We start from the raw sequence: 20,566 nt of genomic DNA, 5'->3' as shown, positions 1-20,566 counted from the left end.
CTGTTCTTAGAACTCAGCCACGCAAACCCCTGGGAGAGAAGACGTCTGAGAGCGCGGCTGAGCAGGAGACCATGACACTCAGCAGAGACTTCACTTTTAGCACATTGAGGTGGATAATTAAAGAACGACTCGGGGGAAGGACATGAGAAATGACAGAGCCAGCGTCCCTCCCCCAAAGTCCAGAGTCCCCGGTTCTGCGTGACAGGGTTCAGGCACGTCTGCTAGTCCATTTGTTTAAACAAGTGCGCACATGTGTCCACAGACATGCACACACGCAACCATGCATGCCCACGGCGATGCATGCCACAGACGTGTGTGTGCCCATGCATGCCCACTAATGTAAGCACACATGACCACAGGCATGTGCACCTGGAAACATGCGTGACTAAAACCATACATGCTCACAAACATGGGCGCACATACCATGAATTCTCGCAAACATGCAGGCAAGAGATTCAGAAGGAACTGCAATGACGTCTTTATGTTCAGAGACCAGTAACCTTTTCTTCCTTAAGTTCCACGCTGCAATGACCTGCACTGATTCTTGTAAGGTGTGCCTGCATTTTTTTTTTTTTTTCCCTTAAAAGTTTGCACCATGAAGAATAGTTGAAGAAGGTACTCACTGTTAGGGAGTATCCTAAGCACTGAGAGTCATCAGTGAAAGGAACAGATAAAGATCCCTGCATCTGTACAGCTTACATCTCAGCGGGAGGATCAAATAAATAAAAACACGGCAAACGAGTTATGTCCATGGTACGTTGAAAGATGATGAGGGAAAAGAGGGTCCCATTGGCAGAAGCTGCAGACTTCAAGTGTGAGGAGAGAAGGTGACAAGAACAAAGACTTAATGGAGGTGAGAGGTTGTGCTTTGCGGACGCACTGGGGAAGAAAGTTCCAGATGGAGGAAGATGCCCCAAAGGCCCCAGGTTGGGGGGAAGGATGTTGGAGGAACAGGCAGGTGGCCAGAGTGTCAGGAAGGGCCTCATAGGCCATCATGAGGACTTGGGCTGCTGCCCTGAGGGAAATGGGGCGTCAAGTCACTAGTTTTAGGCAGAGAAGTGACACTCCCTGGCTTAGGTCTTTCTTTTTTTCGTAAGCAGATAATCACCATCTTTATTTATTTTTTAACATCTTTATTAAAGTATAATTGCTTTACAGTGGTGTGTTAGTTTCTGCTGTACAACAAAGTGAATCAGCTACACATATACACATATCCCCATATCTCCTCCCTCTTGCGTCTCCCTCCCACCCTCCCTATCCCACCCCTCTAGGTGGTCACAAAGCACCGAGCTGGTCTCCCTGTGCTATGCTAACACATATATATGGAATCTTAGAAAGAAAAAAATGGTTCTGAAGAACCTAGGGGTAGGACAGGAATAAAGACACAGACATAGAGAATGGACTTGAGGACACGGGGAGGGGGAAGGGTAGGCTGAGACGAAGTGAGAGAGCGGCATGGCTTCGGTCTTAAAAGGACCCTCGGGCTGCTGTGTGAACCACAGAGGGAAGAGTGGGAACAGGGAGGAAGCAGAGACTAGGCAGAGGCAGTGAAAGGCATCCTCACAGAGATGACAGAGGCTTGGGTTGGGTCTGGGGTATCTCGTGAGGGAAAGTCAAAAGCATTGCCTGAGGCATAAGTAGTGTCAAGAATGACTCTGAGGCTCGATTGTGTGTGGCTGCCTCCCTTCTCAAAGGGAGGTGCCCAGTGGGATACAATGGAAGATCCTCAATGGCGCAACGAGGCCGTGCAGAATCTGGTACTTTTAAAAAATATATAATTCGTATATATATTCATATATAAAACTACAATTCATATATATATATATTCATATATAAAAGTATAATTTTAAAAAATATAATTTAAAATCAAACACAGAGAGAATATGGTTTAAGCACTGATACATGAATACTTGCTTTAGAAGAACAACAGAGGTGGTACACAGTAACAAGAATTTATACACAGCCCTTTAGCTTCTGTTGATGAAACAGTGTTGCCGCTACACAATCTAATAATGCAGTGGAATAAATTCTCTATTCATTCAAGACTTTATCAAGGACAGAGATGATTAATAATTAATTAATATATACATATATTTATTTTGGGGAAAGTCTGAGCAAAAGCAGTAACACCTAAGAGAATCTGGTTCGAGTTGACCTTCCAGCAGTTGCAGTGGCCTTACTTCATTCTCTGGACTAAGCTGTTCCTTCCTGGGGCCTCATGCCTGCCCTTTGTTCAGCCTCTTTCCTCCCACACAAACTTAGCTATTTTTTAATTAACTTTCAAGTCTCCTTTTAAATGTTCCTTCCTCCAAGACATCTCTCCTGAGCCCTCATTCTAAATGAGGCATCTCCTGTCATATTTCCTACGGCCACCTGCACTTTACATCATAGCACGTATTTCATACCGAACTGGCTACTTAGAAAAGGGAGTTTAGATGTAATGACTGTCTCGCCCACTGGACCAATGTTCTGTGAGAGTAGGGACTGTTTTGCTCAGGTCATAACCATGAACATGGCATCCAGAACTGTGTCAGCTACACAGTCGACCCTCAATAAATACTGTTTTATTGTTCAATACATAGATGGGGAGGGTCCAAATATTTCAACCCAAATCGTCTATTTCTCAATAAGCCTTCATTGAGCTCCACTCTGTGCCAGCCCTGAGAGGCAAGCCTGGGAACCAGGAATGGATGGAACCCGGATGTCAGGCCCTTGGAGGTAACGGAGAGGTGGTCAGCGCTAGTGGTAGGACAAAGGAAAGCCTGGAGGAGCCTCCTGACCAGGATAAGCCATAAGAAAGTCTCCTGAGATAGGTGATATCTTAGAAGAGACAAAAAACCTGAGCAGGAGATAGCTGGGAGAACAGTGCAGACAAAAAGGATGTTCCTAGCAGTCGCAGAGGCAAATGCAAAGCTTGGAGGCAACAGAACATTCAAAATCCTGGCTAATGCCTAATGCACAGGGTGGCTGGGCGGCAAGTTAGCTGCCAGAATCACAAGAGAATTCTTGGTTGCACAATGCGGTGGTCCCTATATACTGATGCAAACCCCTTTGGAGAACTTGGTGATATTAACCCAGCTTCCTGTCCAGCTCTAGCTCAAGCCCCTCCCTGCCCCAAACTACCCAATGATCAACTAAAACATCTGACACCTCAAAAGGAGCAGGGACCCCAATCCTTGACTCTCAGTCTTTCCTGAATTCTCCAAGGGCAAACCAGATTCTGCCGCAGAAGATTCCCCATGTTGCTTTGCACAACTTCTATGGCCTCAGTTTCCCCATTTTAGAAGGTGGGTGCGGACTGGACTTGCCTCAGTTTCTGTGCAGATCAAGTAAGATCATGCGAAGTGCTCAGCAGAGGGCCTCGCATGTAGCAGGAGCTCGTAAATGCTCATCACAATCACACTGCGCAACAATGTGTGTCTGTTTCTACCACAAGGAGTTAGCAGCTCAATGGAAAGGTCTTGTGTTCATCACTTCTGGGTCCCTAGTATCTAGCACCATGACTGGCGCATAGGTGTTGATGAGTGAATACATAAATGAGCAAAAGAAAGAATAAATGAAGGGTGGTGATGACAGGTCTGCAGTAGGAAGACATCTTCTCCAAGAGGAGCTGGCTGCTCGCCGGGGAGATGGAAGTTTTCAGAACAGGACCCTGCTAATGCCATGTCCTTGTCCTCCCAGGTGCTTTCTAGACAAAAGAGTGGAAGGAGGCCTCAGCTTCTCAAAACACAAAGCATCACTTCCTGTGGCATCAACGAACCACAAGTCCACGATTCGCTGTCAAAGTCAAGGACAAAAGGGGTGACAATGCTTATAGGAAGTCTTGAATCCTCTGCACCAACATCAGGAACCATCACACTGAGGCTTAAAAGTCCTACAGGTCATCTCTGATGGTGCATCGTGCACGGAAACCCAAGCTTCAGAAAGATCCCAAGAAAGAACCGCCAAAACGGAATGCTGCCCAGTTAGCACTGCACCCGCAGAAAGGGACAACCTGCTGCTTCCCCAGTGAACAGCCGTCTTGCAGTCTCCTGAGATTTTTTAATTGCTTTTTAGATAATCCGGGTAGCAGCCCTCAACCCACCATCTGCTCTGCTTACACGTCTCCAGGGGTTGGCTAGCTGGGACCTGACGCAGACACGCCAGTCCTGGGAGAATCACAGACTAGTAAGAACCGGCATGACCTCAGAGACCCTCCAATCTATGTCATAACATACAGCCCGGCTCTGCCTGAGCCCAGCAGTGTCAACTCAAATGAGGCCCATCACCCGTGTGACCCTCCGTTCTTTCACCTACATGACGGTGACAGAATCCTAGCCCTGACTTCATGGGATTGTTTGAAGAACTGAATGAGGTAATAAATACAAAGCCTAGAAGAGTTCCAGGTTCAGTGTTTAATAAATGTTAGCCAACACAGTGGTTACTACCTTTACGGTTGTTTTTCCAAAGGTTTTCAAGTAGAGGCAGTGATGCCCCCATGATACGACGAGCAGCCTCGGAGGTTGCACGCCGTGAGATGTCAACCAAACCAGTTCCGCTTTTTCCTTTTACATTTCAGGCTTTCCTTTAAGATTCACTCTGAGGAAAGGAAGTCAAAGGCTTTTAAAAACGTTCGAAGATTTTCTGATCGAAATACACCGTCGCCTTCTCACCAAATACGTAGCTTCCCAAGACTCTCAACCATCTCGACCCCATCTTTTTCAGAGGGAGGGCACCCACGATGCTCAAAGCAACCCTGCCCTTTGAAGACCTTTCCATTAGAAAACGTTTCCTGACATCAAGTACTTAAAATATTTCTTCCTTTCACTCCCAGGGTCTTAGTTCTGACCTTTGAAGAAACTAATGATGAATCTAATTCATTTTCCTGGGGAGCCATTAGTGATCCCTAAATGGTGAACACACAATTCTGAATCCTTTCTAATTCATTCAACTACTCCTTGTTGGGTAGAGATGGGGCTTCATTTGCAGGCTTAGGGTACTCAGGTTTGTCAACACGCTTCCAGGTGTCCTGGATTTGATACATGGAGTGGAATTCAAAGTGTCTGAGGTCTGACCAGAGCAGAGAGGAGACAGCAACACCCAGCTTCCCTCCGGCACCGGGACTGGACAATGCAAGTCAAGATGTGTGAGCTGGGCGGGTCCTTCTCAAGGTCTGGACTAATGAAACTTGTGAAATTACTGCCAACAGAATGAGTTTTCTTATTCCTTGAGTCCCCAGGAAGACGTTTGGAGGTAGGGGTCTGGATGTGGGTTTTGGAAGGGAAGCAGAGTGGCTTCAGAGAAAGAGCATGGGATTGGAAGTGAGACAGACTTGGAATGGAACCATTAGCAGCCTACATGGCTTCAGTTATTTTGTTTTATTGTTTGTCAAAGGCTGTTTGCCCATGTGTAAAATGGGAAATATAATATCTGCTTCTCCAGGATAATTAGATGACATGATGGAGATAAAATGCCTAGTTCAGTCCCTAGGATACCTCAAGGACTAGGCTCAGGTTGACTCACTTTTTTGTTTCTTTTTCTGTTTGTTTAATTCCCCAGTATTTACATAGGTTGGGCCACCTTTTACCTATTTGATATATGCATGATGAGAGGAAGAATGAATGGGGGAATGAACGGATGGTTATGTTGACAGACAAATGGACAAATTCTCAAGAGAGGTAGTTTTGTGGCCCCTTCTTCAGGCTGAGATAAGCCAAGTGGAGCCAGCAGTGCAGAGCACGTACAAGACTATACCAGCTTCGCAGTGAGCCAGAGGCAGGCTTAAATACCGGACTGACACTCACCAGCAGCAGGGCTCCCTCAGGCAAACTGTGTAATAGCCATAATGATGATGATGATAAATAATAATTAGATAGCTCAAAATCATCAAGAACAATACACACATGTAATTTTTTGTTCACAAAAACCACAGGAGGCAGATACTATCATTATCTGGTTTTCAGATGTGAAGAGATGACGTCATTTGTCCAGGACCATGTCGCTCTGAGGGCTTGGGACCGGGAACCAGACTCAGACACTCTGACACCAGAGCCCAAATCCCAGCCACTGAGCAAACCCCTGTGAATCTCCCTGTGGCCTCATCTAAGAAGTTTACTCATTCACATGATATCTCAAAGACATAAACTAGAAATCCCACATGAAGTTCTTATTACAGACAGATGGTAATAAATGTTACCTGTTTCCTTCACCTACATCAACATTCATATTTCTGTATTATTCAGAAGAAGGCTTCCAGACACAAGGACACAAAGCAATGCACCATTCCCCCGCACAAATTAACTCCAACTTTGGACAATTTTGCAAACCTACCCTTTTGATGAATGGATGACAGCATGGGGGAAGGAGTAATCTCCAAGGGATGCTCTTTAGAACACTAGTACCACACAGCCCACTCCACGCGTGTGCACACACACCCATACGTGTGCATGCACGTGTGCACACACCTGTGACATGATGAGTAAAGAAATACTGTCACAAGGAAAATCCCAAGAGACGACTATGGCAGGCTGCCACTAGGGACTAAGGTTCCACGCAACACACTTCGGGATTTTTTTTTTTTTTTTTTGATTGTGAGAAAAAAGGTCTTGATTAGGAATCAGGAAATCTGAGATCCTGAGCGGATTCTTCCACTGCCCAGCTGCCTAACTACTGCAAGACAAAGTACCCTTTCTCTGCACCCAGTATCCTTATTTATATAGTAAGTAAACTTGAAAGAGTTGATGGGAGAGCATTCCATGAAATGGGAACAGCCAGTGCAAAGGTTCCATGCCCGACATTATCAAGAAACTACAGAGAGACTATTATGAGGTCTTCCCTGGTGGCGCAGTGGTTGAGAATCCACCTGCCAATGCAGGGGACACGGGTTCGAGTCCTGCTCCGGGAAGATCCCACATGCCACAGAACAACTAAGCCCATGCGCCACAACTACTGAGCCTGTGCTCTACAGCCCGCGAGCCACAACTACTGAGTCCACGTGCCGCAACTACTGAAGCCTGTGCGCCTAGAGCCCGTGCTCCGCAACAAGAGAAGCCACCGCAATGAGAAGCCCACGCACTGCGACAAAGAGTAGCCCCCGCTTGCCACAACTAGAGAAAGCCCGCATGCAGCAATGAAGACCCAACGCAGCCAAAACTAAATAAATAAATAAATAAATAATTTTTTTTAAAAAAAGAGAGAAAGACTCTTATGGCAGGGGGTGAGCCAATGAGGGAAAGAGTAAGTCATTCTGGCTTTACTCATAGTAAATTGGAGAACAGAGAGTTAGAACAGAGGAGCATCACAGTCTGACTTATGCTTTGCAGGGACCATCTGGCTTCTGTGTTGTAAGGGGGCTAGAGATGAGCAAGGGTAGCATCAGGGGGATCAGATGGGGAAGATTATTGTGCAAATCCAGATGGGACAGACGTGACGGTGGCTAGAACCAGCATATTAGCAATAGAGGTGAGAAATGTCATATTCTGCATAAATTTGGAAGATAGAGCCAATAAGACTTCTGGATGAAGTGGACACGAGGTATGAGGGAGAAAGAAGTCAGGAATTGCTCTAAGATGTTGGCTTCAACACCGAGAAGCACGGAGTTGACTGAGATGGGGCTGTTTGATGGAAGAGGTTTGGGAGGGCAGGAGATCAGGTTTTTGGTTCAGATAGATCAAGTTTCAGATGCCTTTTAGACAGCAAGATGACAATGGATGGAGAACACCTACCGGACAAGACTGAAGTATGGAAGAGAGGAGAAACTGATGACATAAACTGGGAAGCCAGTGGCTCACAGGTGGTATTTAAATCCATGGGACCGGGTGACCCAGGAAGTGAGTGTAGAAAAGCACTGCCAAACTGATTGGTTAAAAACTGAAATACTGAAAGGCATGTATTTTAATAATAGACAATAAATATCAAGAGCCATGCACAGTCTTCCATCTGCCATTTTTTCCTTGTATTCAGTAAGTACAGCTCAGCCTATAAATCCTGGGCCCCTCCTGGACGCAAGGTATCCATTCATCTTCTCTCCTTCCCTCTCCCTCCTCTGTCTCTAAACACTTGAGTGTCAAGATTCATCTCAGTTGGGGCAGACAGAGGCCGGAAGAAATCTCATTTGGGCATCTACACCTAATCCTTGTTTGCTCCATCTGTTGTGTCAATACCCTGCCCTGTGAGAGTATTAGGAACTTTCCCAGCTACAAATAAAGGACATCGGTTCCATTTCATTACTGTTTCTTATGGGTCTGGAGCTCACTAAGTCATCTGAAGAGAGAAATCAGTGGTGGGATTTGAGCTTTATACAAACCTCAGAAACTACCAACCGATAGGATTTGGAGTGTGATGAGAAACGTCTTTGTCACACTGCTCAGTAAACGTCTCCTTCATCAGGGCCCAGTTCAGATAAGTAACCTCAACCAACGACTAGAATTCGGATGTGTGAGTGCCAACTACCTGTCAGGCAGTGCCTGCATTCTCCATGCTTAAGCCAAAGGGTGTTCTAACCCAAATCTGATCCTCCCCTACTTCAAACATTTCATACTCACCCCTCCTGTAACATCCTTAGAGGAGAAAGTTCAAACGCCTTAGTCTGCATTTCCACCCAATTGTGCTTAAATTGTGATTTTTCTCTTGGAGTCTGGTCTCGCCAACAGAATAAAAAAACAGTGCTGGTAATACCGGCTTTGGAGGCAAACAGCCATGAATTCAAACCTTGACTCTGCCCTGGGATAGCCAGGCGTCCTGGAGCTTCCGTTTACCCATCTGTAAAATGAACGTAATGATACCTAGCTCATAGGGCTGTCAATAGCATCAAGTGAGTTGATAGAGTAAAGGTCCTGGCACACAGTCTGAGCTCACAAAGTGTCACAGGTTACTGAAAGATTTCACGCGGGCTCAATTATGCCCATGAGCAGACAAATCCCAGCCCTGATTCCTACCTGGTCTCTGGACTCAAGATACCCCACCGCCTCCAGACCTCTAGACTCACATCTCCTCTGGCTGCCTGGTCCTACCCGTCCTCGACTTTAGGTACTAATTCACCCAAGGGGGCAACTGACTATCACTATGATTTCTCTCCCCCGTAACGTGACATTAAAGCACCAACTCTTCCCATTCCACTGCTTCAAGATTTTTCAACTATTCTCTGCCTGAGCTGTCCTCACCACTGTCATTATTTTTCCCCACCCCACCTGCCACCCTCTTTGCTTCCAAAGCATCATTTTTACAACACAAATCATCAAGAAGTTCCCTTACTTAAATGGTTTCTTCGCCCTCCTTGATCGACAAAGCGCAATCCCGCCTCTCCCACTCCATCAAAAACACCACCTCTAGGGAGCCCTCTTCAGCAGTGTGGCATTTCCCAGGGATGCCATGACCTTTATCATCCCCAGGCCTTTGCCCATGCTGTTCTCACTGACTGAGATTCCCCTCCAGTCTTCACCTGACCAGTAGAACCCCCGTCTTCTGCGTAACCTGTCGTGATGCCTCCCGAGTGAGGGGACGGTATCCTTGTCCTCCCTCAGCACCTTAGGACCTTGTCCGTGCTTTTTTGTTCCATTTCTGACATCACTTTATTAACTTACATCTCTTTCTCCCATGGCACGTTGGAAACAACCTGAGTTCATGGCTCTTTCTCAATATTCTGCCCAGAATTCCTAGGACAGAGCCGACAAGAGCAAGCGCTCAAAGTCTCCAGAATGGGTAAATTAAGGAGGACATAAATAAAAGAACAAGAGACGACCCTGGGTCTGTTTTACAAGGGGCCATTTGTGCAAGAGTCGCATAGGAGGGATGCTACATATTCCTTCTCGAGAAAGATGACAGTAGAGAAAGCTTTAATGGGTAGAAAAGGAGTGGGGGCAAGAGAGCTTCTCCGAGGATTCTATTTATGGAAAGATCTTTTGTCAAAGAAGTGTGAATAGATTTGGTTAAGCAAATGCCTCTGGGGTCTGTCAGTCTTTGGCTGGAAGGATTCAATTCCCAGTACATCATCCCCTGATTATTCAAGGAGAACATCCAGATAGGTGCCAGGCAGCCAGGAAAGGAAGTTTGAGCAGGAAGGAAAGTCGTGCTCCGTAGTTGTGTTGTTTGCAGAAGTGCAAGCGTTTAAAGAAGTTGGAGGTAGGGGCAGTCATCGTAACATCTGAACACCCTTGTCTTCCCAAGCCAAACAAAACGTGCCTCGTGAAGCAGAAAGCAAATGCGCGGACTCTGGGGTGCAGGCATCCCCGCAAGAAACCCTCCACCTGGCCACCTGCACGATGTGCAAAACTGAGCCAGACTTGGAACCTATGTCAGGCTCTGCTTCCTCTATGATTTAGGGATAATACTACATCCCTTGTAGAATTGTGGGGTTATGTGAGCCTGTTTGTAATAATAGAGAATTTTATAATTTTCTACTCCAAATAAATTCTAGTTGATTCTAGTGGGTTGAGACATAAGAGTTTCATGCAATGACACTAAAGAGATTTTTTCAGAGAAAGCATAGAATTTCACCCTTTCTGGGAGCACAGCATGCCGATGAAAGCAAAGTTCTGCCTACTTTTAGGAAGAGCAGCAAAGAACCAGCCTCCCAGGCATGTCTTTTCTTTTCCCAAACAGTAACTGCAGTGACCTGAGTGCCAATTCCTGGGATCTGTGAGGCCATGGAGACCCAGACATCAGTGACTTGGGAGATTTTTAGATTCCCACTGTTCACAAATGCTCCTCTACTCAAAAGGTGGAGATTCCCTGCCTGATGCCATGAAGATTCTTAATCAGTGTTTAATTCCTCTGAGCTTTGTAAAATGCCTTCTGCGAAGTCTAAGATGAGATGGAACAGAGATTTGAGATTAAACGAGGACTGTTAGGGTGACGATCATTTCCTCCCTCACCCTGCTGGATGATAAAAGAGCTTGGTGAAACAGAGTATTCATCTTCATCAACATTACCAGGGGCTTAGAAGGAAGACACGTGGGAAAAGTCCTTCATTTTCAGGGTGTCCCGTCTATATTATCAAGAGTGAAGTGTTTCCTAATCATTCAAGATCAAAAATGTCATGGCAACTGTAAATAATGAAATGCATTTTAATATGTAAAAAAAAAAAAAAAGAAGCAAAATGTCCCCAAATTGAGCACTGGTTAAATAAATTATGATGGAGTCCTATGATGGAATTCTTTGCAGCTCTTAAGCATGTTTTAAAGGGACATAGAGGCTGATGAAAAATGTTCACAACCTGGAAAGAGAGAAAATAGAGAACAAACTAATATATTACATTTTTGTAAAGCAAAACACATGTGCATATGAAATACTGTCTACCTAGTGTAAAAGGAGAGATACAAGTAGAAATAGAGAGAGAGAGAGAGGAGAGAGAGAGAGAGAGAGAGAGAGAGAGAGAGAGGGTTCTGATTACAAAGGTAATATGTATATTGTGAAAAATAAGGAAAAGTACAAGGATGAAAATGTCACCATAATTCTTTCACTAGGCAAAACTATATGTATGTGCTATTGAAAGTTTATTTTTTAAATTTTTATTGGAGTATAGTTGCTTTACAATGCTGTGTTAGTTTCTACTGTACAGCAAAGTGAATCAGCTCTACATATACATATATTCCCTCTTTTTTGGATTTCCTTCCCATTTAGGTCACCACAGAGCACTGAGTAGAGTTCCGTGCGCTATACTATAGGTTTTCATTAGTTTCCTATTTTATACATAGCATCAATAGTGTATATATGTCAATCCCAATCTCCCAGTTCATATGTTTGTTCTCTACGTCTGTGTCTCTATTTCTGCTTTGTAAATAAGATCGTCTATACCAATGTTTTCAGATTCCACATATATGCATTAATATACGATATCTGTTTTTCTCTTTCTGACTTTACTCTGTATGACAGCTATTGAAAGTTTAAAATGAGAAAACGATGAAATGCATTTAAAATTGCTTTTGAGCGACATTTGACAACAGTTGGGAATGAAACCAGAGCAGTTAAGGACTTCACTCTCTTATATCTTCTACTCTGACCCAAGATCCGCTCAAAGACCCTTCTAGAAAAGAAACATCTTATAGTTCAGTATACCTCTATTGACTATAGTATCTCACGAGTTTCCCTAAAGCTATTATTTCTTTAGATATGTACTGTGTATTGGAAAGCTAGTAAGAGAGTAGATCTTAAATGATCTCACACAAACACACACACACACACACACACACACACACACACACACAATGGTAACTATCTGAGCTGAGGGATGTCTGAACTAACTGTATTGTAATCCTTTCACGATACATACATATATGAATTCATCACACATACACCTTAAGCTTACACAATATTATACGTCAATTACATCTCAATAAAGGCAGAAGAAAAGAACTGTGGCATTTTCACTTTATAGATTCCAAAAATGAGATAAAGAACAGAAAGCAGAATTTCCCCCATTGAGGCCAATACAGATCCGCATGGAGTCCATTAGGTTTCCAACTGGCAAGGAGACCTCTTCCTGGGAGATTAGTAGTGATGAATTTAAATAATTGCTTAAAATATAAAAAGGATCACACAGTCCAGAGTCTGACCAGGCCAGTGGTCTGCTCCAGCCCTGGCACTGACCAGCTGAGGACCGTCTGGTGCAGAGTTTGCACTGTAATCAATGGGACAGAAAGGCCAGAGAGGGCTTAGCCCACTTTGGCAGCACTGCCAGGCCTGCCTCTCTAACTAGATGCTTTACAAAGATCACCTCATGACTTCCAATAGAGATCCTGCAAAACAAATAAGGAAGCCGAGAAAGCAACTCGCCCACGGGTACCCAGCTAGTTGCAGAAGACGTGGAAATAGATCCAAGGTCTCTTTGTCTTAGACCAGATCTGGGTCTCTGCTCTGCCCTCTACACCACGTCCATGACCACATGCCCTGTCGTTCTCCTTGAGAGGCCTGAGCGAGGACCTGTGAGCACAAAACTAGAAAGGACCACACTATTCATTGGCTTTCTGTTCCGCCTTTATTCCTCCCTGAGGTTATTAGGCCCTGTGGGTGGTTCTGAGCTCACCAGAGACATTTTAATCTCTGCAGGCCAACTCTCAGCCCCCTGGAAGGAGCTTTTCTTTACAGATCTCCTGAGCATGTCCTCAGCCAGGGGTTAAGAGGATAAAAGGCTTAAAGCAGCAGGCTTATGAAGTCACAGATTCAAAGGGAAAAAAACAGGAAAAAAAAAATGGGACACGGTAATTGTTAACAGGAATGTGGATTTGCTAGAAAAATAATTCAGAAGGTCCATCTACATAAGCCCTTGGGCAACTGACGTCTGTTCACTCTCCACAGGAATAATTATTAAAAATGCCGTTTTAGTGCTTGCTTCGGCAGCACATATACTAAAACTGGAACCATACAGAGAAGATAGCATGGCCCCTGCACAAGGATGACGCGCAAATTCGTGAAGCGTTCCATATTTCTGAGGTCTGATGATCAGACACACACACACACACACACACACACACACACACACACACACACACCCCACACCTTGAGTACTGATGTTTCCCAGAGAGGCCTATATGCCTGAATATGTAGCCAAGAAGTAAAACCTAGCAAAGTAAAAATATTTGAATGGAGACTTCTAAAGATGGTGAGAGTTAAATTGCTTCAAAGAAGGACATTGAGACAAATATTTGAGGGACATAAATCCCTTTATTACTGTCAGTATATTACTGGTTCTTAAATAGCAGTTTTACTAAACAAGCCACATTTATAATAATTATATTCTTGTTTATCCTCAGTATTACCTAAACAGATATTTAAAATAAAAAACTTATCGTGGGGAGAAAAAAATGCCATTTTATGGGGAAAGAGAGATCAAATTTTTATGAAAATAATAATCATGGAATTTCACAGAAAGACTCTTAAAGATCACTGAGCCTATCTACCCTCCTTGTGCTACATGGAACCCTTGGCTGCAAGTGATAAAAATCCCAAATCAAACCATGTATAATCCCCACTCCCTTTCAAAAGGGTAGGAATGAATGAAAAGGATCGCAACATATTTTAATAAGAGAAGTAAGGAAAAGCATTATTTCTGACAGAACCAGACAAATCAATGAATTGCTCTCTGGCAAGCAAAGACAATTGTATTTCTGAGTCTATTAAGGCACATCAGGGCTGGTTAGCTAATTTCCCAGGGAGCTTAGCTGTCGCTGGGCATCAGGCCACAGTGGGGATGTCAGGGCATAAACACAAGATGGGATTTTCTTTCAGGAATCACTTAACTTGGGAGCCAACCGTTTTCACCCCAGTAGAGACAAGGCAGGTGACTTTGTTCTAAGGGGATTTCAATCCTAACATTTCTACGAGCATTGGACCTTCCACATAAGATCTGATCATATTGATTATAGTTCTTTTTTGTGCAACTATTCTGTGGACAGGACAGAATTTATACGTAAAATCATCTAAAACCTCTGAGTAGGGAAAATCTTCTAAATGACCTTGTAGAGAAGGGGTGGAGGAAAGACAGGAGGTGAATCTGAACATCAAACAATGAAAACCTTCACTCAGGAAGAAAATCACTTTGATTCAGAGCCTCGTCTGAATTAAGACTGAAAATGAAATCTGAATTCATTTTCAAGGACAAACGTTAGCTCCCTTTCAGCTAACACTGTTAGAAATGAAGGTTCATGCTCTCATAAGCAGGTATGAATTATTAATATATTAATGACTTACACGTACCCAGGCAATGGGTTTTATAATTAATTGTTCACTTAAGCATCTCCTTATGAGAAAATTATTGTAAATGAAATAATAGCTTCCCTTTTGCTTTCTGGCTCCCAGAACCCATGCTAGAAAGCTAGGGTGGCATCTCCGTAGGTTCCTGAGCAGAAGGCATGTGTTAAGGTCCAGTCTCCTACTGGGGAAGAGGAGATGTCACAACTGTATAATGAAAGAAGAGATTTATGTCTCCGTTTCTTAACGATAAAGAGGTTATCAACAACAGAGTGATGTATATACACTTAGTTCTAATCCAGTCATTCTCAACCTTGGGGTTACCTGGGGAACTTTAGAAAGTGCTGATGCCTGGGTCCCACCCCAGAATGAATGAATGAATGAATGAATGAATGAATGAATGAATGAATTTATTTATTTGCTTGCTTGCTTGCTTGCAGTATGCGGGCCTCTCACTGCTGTGGCCTCTCCCGTTGCGGAGCACAGGCTCCGGACGTGCAGGCTCAGTGGCCATGGCTCACGGGCCCAGCCGCTCCGCGGCACGTGGGATCTTCCCGACCAGGGCACGAACCCGGATCCCCTGCATCGGCAGGCGGACTCTCAACCGCTGCGCCACCAGGAAAGGCCAAATTTTTTTGCTTTTAAATACATTTGTCTGGAGGGTGGATTTTCCAGTTCTCCAGACGATTCTAGTACACAGCCTAGGTTGATATTTTCACAGAAACTTTTTCAACAGTGCTTCCTGTGCTTTTCAACCAGAACCACCTGGAGGACATGTTAAAAACATGTTAAAAAAAAATGGTTTCCCGAGCTTCACAACCAGAGATGCTGACTCAGCACATCTGAGACAGGTTCCGAGACCTAGCATCTCTAATCAGCCCCCAGGTAATGGTGATGCTGCTGGCCCCTGGGCCACACTCTGAGTAACACTGATTTAAATAGTACACTAGGAATTAGGGACTGCTTTATCTTTATGACTATCATTTAATGAAGATCCACGTGACCCCACACCTAAGCTGTTCTTGATCTGTCAGGGTGCACCAGGCTCTATGCTGGGCGCTGGCCATATGAAGTCATGTAAGATGGAGTCCTTAGCCTGAAGGAGACTGGATCCAGCTGAGAAGAAGATAAAGCCACACATGACATCACTATCATTCCCTTTTTCAGCCCAGCCCTCCGCCCACAGCAATCTAAGAAAGTGTGTGGCAGTTGACATGAATATCTCTATAATCACACGTCCAGTAGAAGATAGGCTATAACCCTCTTACCCCACCCACTTCTCCGTTCCTACTCTTCACTGCACTTTGGGCTTTCAGGTTGGCTCTGCTTCCTGACACCGCTGAGCCCTTCCGGTCCTGCCTTTCCAGGTCCTCTGCTCGGCCAACGCCCGCCCAGCTTTCAAATGATAGCTTATCTCCTACCAAGACATCTTCTCTGACCCTGCCCACACACTGGCTTCCTGCTTGTGTTTCACAGCACAGCACCGAATCTGTCTTTGTTGTAGACCGTATCACACACCAAGGTCATTTTCTCTGTGTGCATCCATCTCCCTCATCAGCTGGTAAACACTTTGAAGGCAGAATATCTTTCATCTTCATCCTCATGGAGCCTAACCCAATAACGTACGCTTACTAGTGTTTGCGGTCATGCGTGTGTGAGTGGATGACAGAATAAAACACATGATGTCTGTTTTAGAAACAGGCAGAAGAGGAATTCATAAAAACTGGGCTGAGACAGTAGCTGAGCATCAATCAATATACAGAAGTGGTTTGGAGAGGAGGTTATATTTGAGCGGGAACTTGCAGAGGGTAGAATTTTCAAGGCAGATATTGGGGGTGGGGGCGGTCAAGAATGGTCTGAGTACAGACAGTAAGACCGTTCAGCCTCTGAGCACTGGGCTGAGGAGTGAGAAGACAAGATGCTCTCAACAACCCTATGGGGTAATAACTCTGCTAATAGTGTTAAGGACGGATTGGAAGCCAGGATTTACTAGTAGAAGTGACAATTTAGATAGCATCTACTAGATACCAGGTTCCATGCTAGCTGCTCTGCATATATTAATTAACACAACTAGTGCCATAACCATTCAGATTACCTCACGAGATAGACTTTGCCATCACCATTTCAGAGTGATAACTGGTTTTAAAGGGACATGTTCTCAGAGCTTATAAGTGGCAGAGCTTAGCTTCAAAGTCAGGTCTGACCCCAAAGCCAGGCTCCCAAGTGCCTCCCTGCCTCTGGCTTTTTATCAGGATGAGTCTCACTGCCAAGTACAGGGGTGACAATTCATGATGCTTTTGACTGGTTTCAGGATATGCTTGTCCTTTGAGAATTCACCTCAGTCAACACAGACCTTGCATAAATGCAAGCTGACTGTTCAAAGCAAACATCACCAAAAGGCAGTATGCATTCTGGGACTGGAAAAACTATTGACAAATATAAATGTGCTGTAAGCAAGTAACTCCCTGATCAGGGCAAATCCTCACTCAATATTCTCAGTTCTGTATCCATGCGGTTCCAACACAACATCTCACAACAAATCAAGAAGGGGTGTCTATCCGGGCAGATGGGGTAAATGAGCTATAGCACATTTGTAAAACAGGCCCATAGGCACTACTCCTCAACTGGAGAAGCCAGGTGGAACTTGGATGACCACAGCCAAACGCAATCCAAAGAAGGACTCTCTCCTCCCTTTGCAAGCCCCGGCTCTGATTTCTACCATCCCAAGGACAGTATGGAGCACACATTTAATCATACATCCTCACACCCCCCCAAAAGGGGCCAGCTTCCCCAAATCCCACCTTCCTTCTCTTTAATGACATCAGGAGATCATCCACTTTCTTTCACCCAGGCCCCCACCTTGCCTACTAGGTCTGGACCGCAGCTGTCACATCCCCACGGAGTGCTTGCTAGGAAAGTAATTACATTTCACCATCCTCATGGCTCCTGTAGGATTCAGAGTGGAAAATTCCTTGGCCCTTGAGCATCAGGGACCACGCCCGTCAGATACTCCCCTGGCAGATGCAGAGTCCTGGCTGGCATCATGCCCAGCCTGTCCACAGCTCCCTGTAGGCAGAATCCAGGGGGCTGGGGACCATTCACGTCAAGGTCTTATTGCAGATGGGACCTTGGAGATCCTAGCACTCCCTCCACCCCCGAGAGGTCTAATCGCCTTCATCCAAAAGATGCCCTAGCCTGTTCATGGAGGTAGCTGAAATGAAACCCACCCTCAACCAAGTTTGATCATACAGTTATGCCCTTATCCACATCGACGTGTGTGCCTAGATTTCCACACTCCTGGACACCATGAAATAGTAGCATTAAGAGCTAGAAGAAAGTTGTGAGAGTTCTCCTTGCTCTGCTAGATGGACCAGTGGTCTCCAACGGTTGATTTGCATGTTTACCAGTAAAAACATTTTTGGGCATGCAACCCCAATATATGTATATTTATTTATAAATCATACACATGTACAGTTCTACTTGTATATAGTATGCATTATAAACACAAGAAAAGGTATTTTAAAAGATGAGATAAGAAATGTGATAATTCATGTTTTTAAAATAATTATTTTATGTATTGATGGAACACATAACTTTTGTAATATATACATACACAGTAATAAAATTATATACATAACATATATTATATATATACACTGGTAATATATATACAGTAATATACAATAATTAAAATTATATATAATATATTATGCATGTTAAAATACACACACACACACACACACACACACATATATATATACATAGAACAGTGATTCAATGGTCTGGTTTTAATTCAGACAAATTCAACATTAGACTTTAGCAATGAATATGCAGCTAAACGAGATGCTTCCCCAAACCACATAGATCTGGAAAGAAGAGAAGAGCACCACAGGCTTATCGAATAATTCATGATTTCCATATTCATTTTCAACCTCCCTTACCGCCTGCACAGGGCTCTCTTTGTGCTCTGGATGTGCCATTTTGAAATGTCTTGTTAACGATGACGATTTCATACGAGCTTTAGTCAATATCTGATGGTCAATATACAGTTCAGAAAAGGTACATTATTAATAATTATAGTTACAAATCCATATGTAAGTTCACATATCTCAATCTACTTAGTGTTGGGCTCGGATGAACCGGTTATTCCATCTCAGTGTGGGACTTAGTGAGATCATGCACGTAAAATGCCAAATTCAGAGTACATCCTGAAAAAGTAGGAGCAGCTATATTTTAATTGTGTATTTTAAAAAGACTTTTTTTTAATGTGGGGCTTCCCTGGTGGCGCAGTGGTTGAGGGTCCACCTGCCGATGCAGGGGACACGGGTTCGTGCCCCGGTCCGGGAGGATCCCACGTGCCGCGGAGCGGCTGGGCCCGTGAGCCATGGCCGCTGAGCCTGCGCGTCCGGAGCCTGTGCTCCGCAACGGGAGAGGCCACGACAGTGAGAGGCCCGCGTGCCTCAAAAAAATAAAATAAAATAAATAAAAAAGACATTGTAAATTCTCAGTTTTTCAGAGACCTGGGTACAGGGTTTATGATATGTGGTTTGGGGAGATGGTCCCTAGAAATATTGATCCTACAGACACTTTTTATCAGAGCTACCCAGGCAAGCTTCATTTCCAATAAATTCACTTTCCTTTAACACTGACTGACAGATTTAATGGGAAGAGCAAGTAGGAAGAGGTGCAGGAGGATGAGAGAAATTAGCATTTTCTGGTCTGTGTCAATTTATGGCTTATTTTCAAATGCACTAAAAGTTTGGATTTTCCACTTGGCAGGAAAAATAATACAAATTCTTTCCTCATTAACCCAAAATTTCCTATGACCTGTCCTCACCACCAAGACCTGCCAGAGAAAAAACAAAACAAATATGTAAACAAATACAAATAGTGAAAGCATACTCACCCTCTCTGAAAGAGATCCACATTATAAAATTTATGTAGCTCTACAGAAAACTCGACCGTTCCTTGTACTTCAGACATGATCTTTTTGGTTCATTACCTAAAAAACAAGAGGGAAATGAACAGCCTGAGGTCACATCAGCCAAACACAGAGAGCCCGGGATTCTACAAGTGGAACTCAAACAGCACTGACTTAGATGGACAAGGGTATCTGGCCAACGGGACCATGACGTGTCCACCGGACACCATCACCCAGGGGTTCCTATTATAGGACAGACACAGAGAGATGAAGTAACTTACAGGATGTCACACAGCTCACACCTCCAAGAACTGGGACTCAGACCCAGATACACTAATTCTAAAGCTGGGCTAGTTCCCTGCCCTTCCTTACCTGTCAGCACCTGGAGGCACGAGCATCCCAGCTACGAGCACACGCTTCACGGCCAACAGAGCAAGAATCCCCACTCCTCCACTCTCTACTTGTGTGACCTTGAGCAAGTCAACTGAACCTATCCCATCCTCAGTTTCCTCATCTGTAACAGGAGGACTGGTAATGGCATATAACTCTGACAGACAATGGGGAGATTAAATAAATCTGCCACATAGAGCACTTTGCACAGTTCCCAACATGTAGTAAAAAGTTCATAAATGTAAGAGACAATTAATAATGATTAATAATAATGAATGAAGATGGTTCTATCATTGTTAGTATAAACGTAGTCTCTAAAGATCTAAGGTGCCTGGAGTGCAGGGACAAATGTGTTTTCTACCGAGCAGGGGAAGCAGAGGCAGTGGGCGCTATCGCCAAGCAGATGCTGAACCCAACGTGACAGCTTGTTGATTTTCCAAGTCAGGAGACCCTGGGCCAATAATAAGAAGGTTGGATAGGAAAGATGAAAGGGTATAAAATTAAAATATTCCCAGTCTAGGATGAGAAACAAATTGACAGGGAGACTCAAGGCAGGATGGATTTTCTGAGGATATGAAGTCACCTAGGTAT

At 44.2% G+C, this 20,566-nt stretch overlaps 1 protein-coding gene across 1 annotated transcript in view; it reads right to left on the bottom strand.

The window, feature by feature from the left end:
- Positions 1–19,647, bottom strand: part of FAM135B (family with sequence similarity 135 member B) — a 166,893-nt gene extending 147,246 nt beyond the window's left edge. Inside the window, exon 1 of the mRNA XM_007464596.1 lies at positions 19,571–19,647. Within this exon, the coding sequence (XP_007464658.1) occupies positions 19,571–19,647 (77 nt within the window). The remainder of the gene's footprint in view (positions 1–19,570) is intronic.
- Between the last annotated feature and the right edge of the window lie 919 nt (positions 19,648–20,566).

Source organism: Lipotes vexillifer, unplaced genomic scaffold, assembly GCF_000442215.2.
Source record: "Lipotes vexillifer unplaced genomic scaffold, Lipotes_vexillifer_v1.1 scaffold394, whole genome shotgun sequence".
In the NCBI taxonomy this organism is placed as follows: domain Eukaryota; kingdom Metazoa; phylum Chordata; class Mammalia; order Artiodactyla; family Lipotidae; genus Lipotes; species Lipotes vexillifer.
This window is presented reverse-complemented; position numbering and strand designations above follow the sequence as displayed.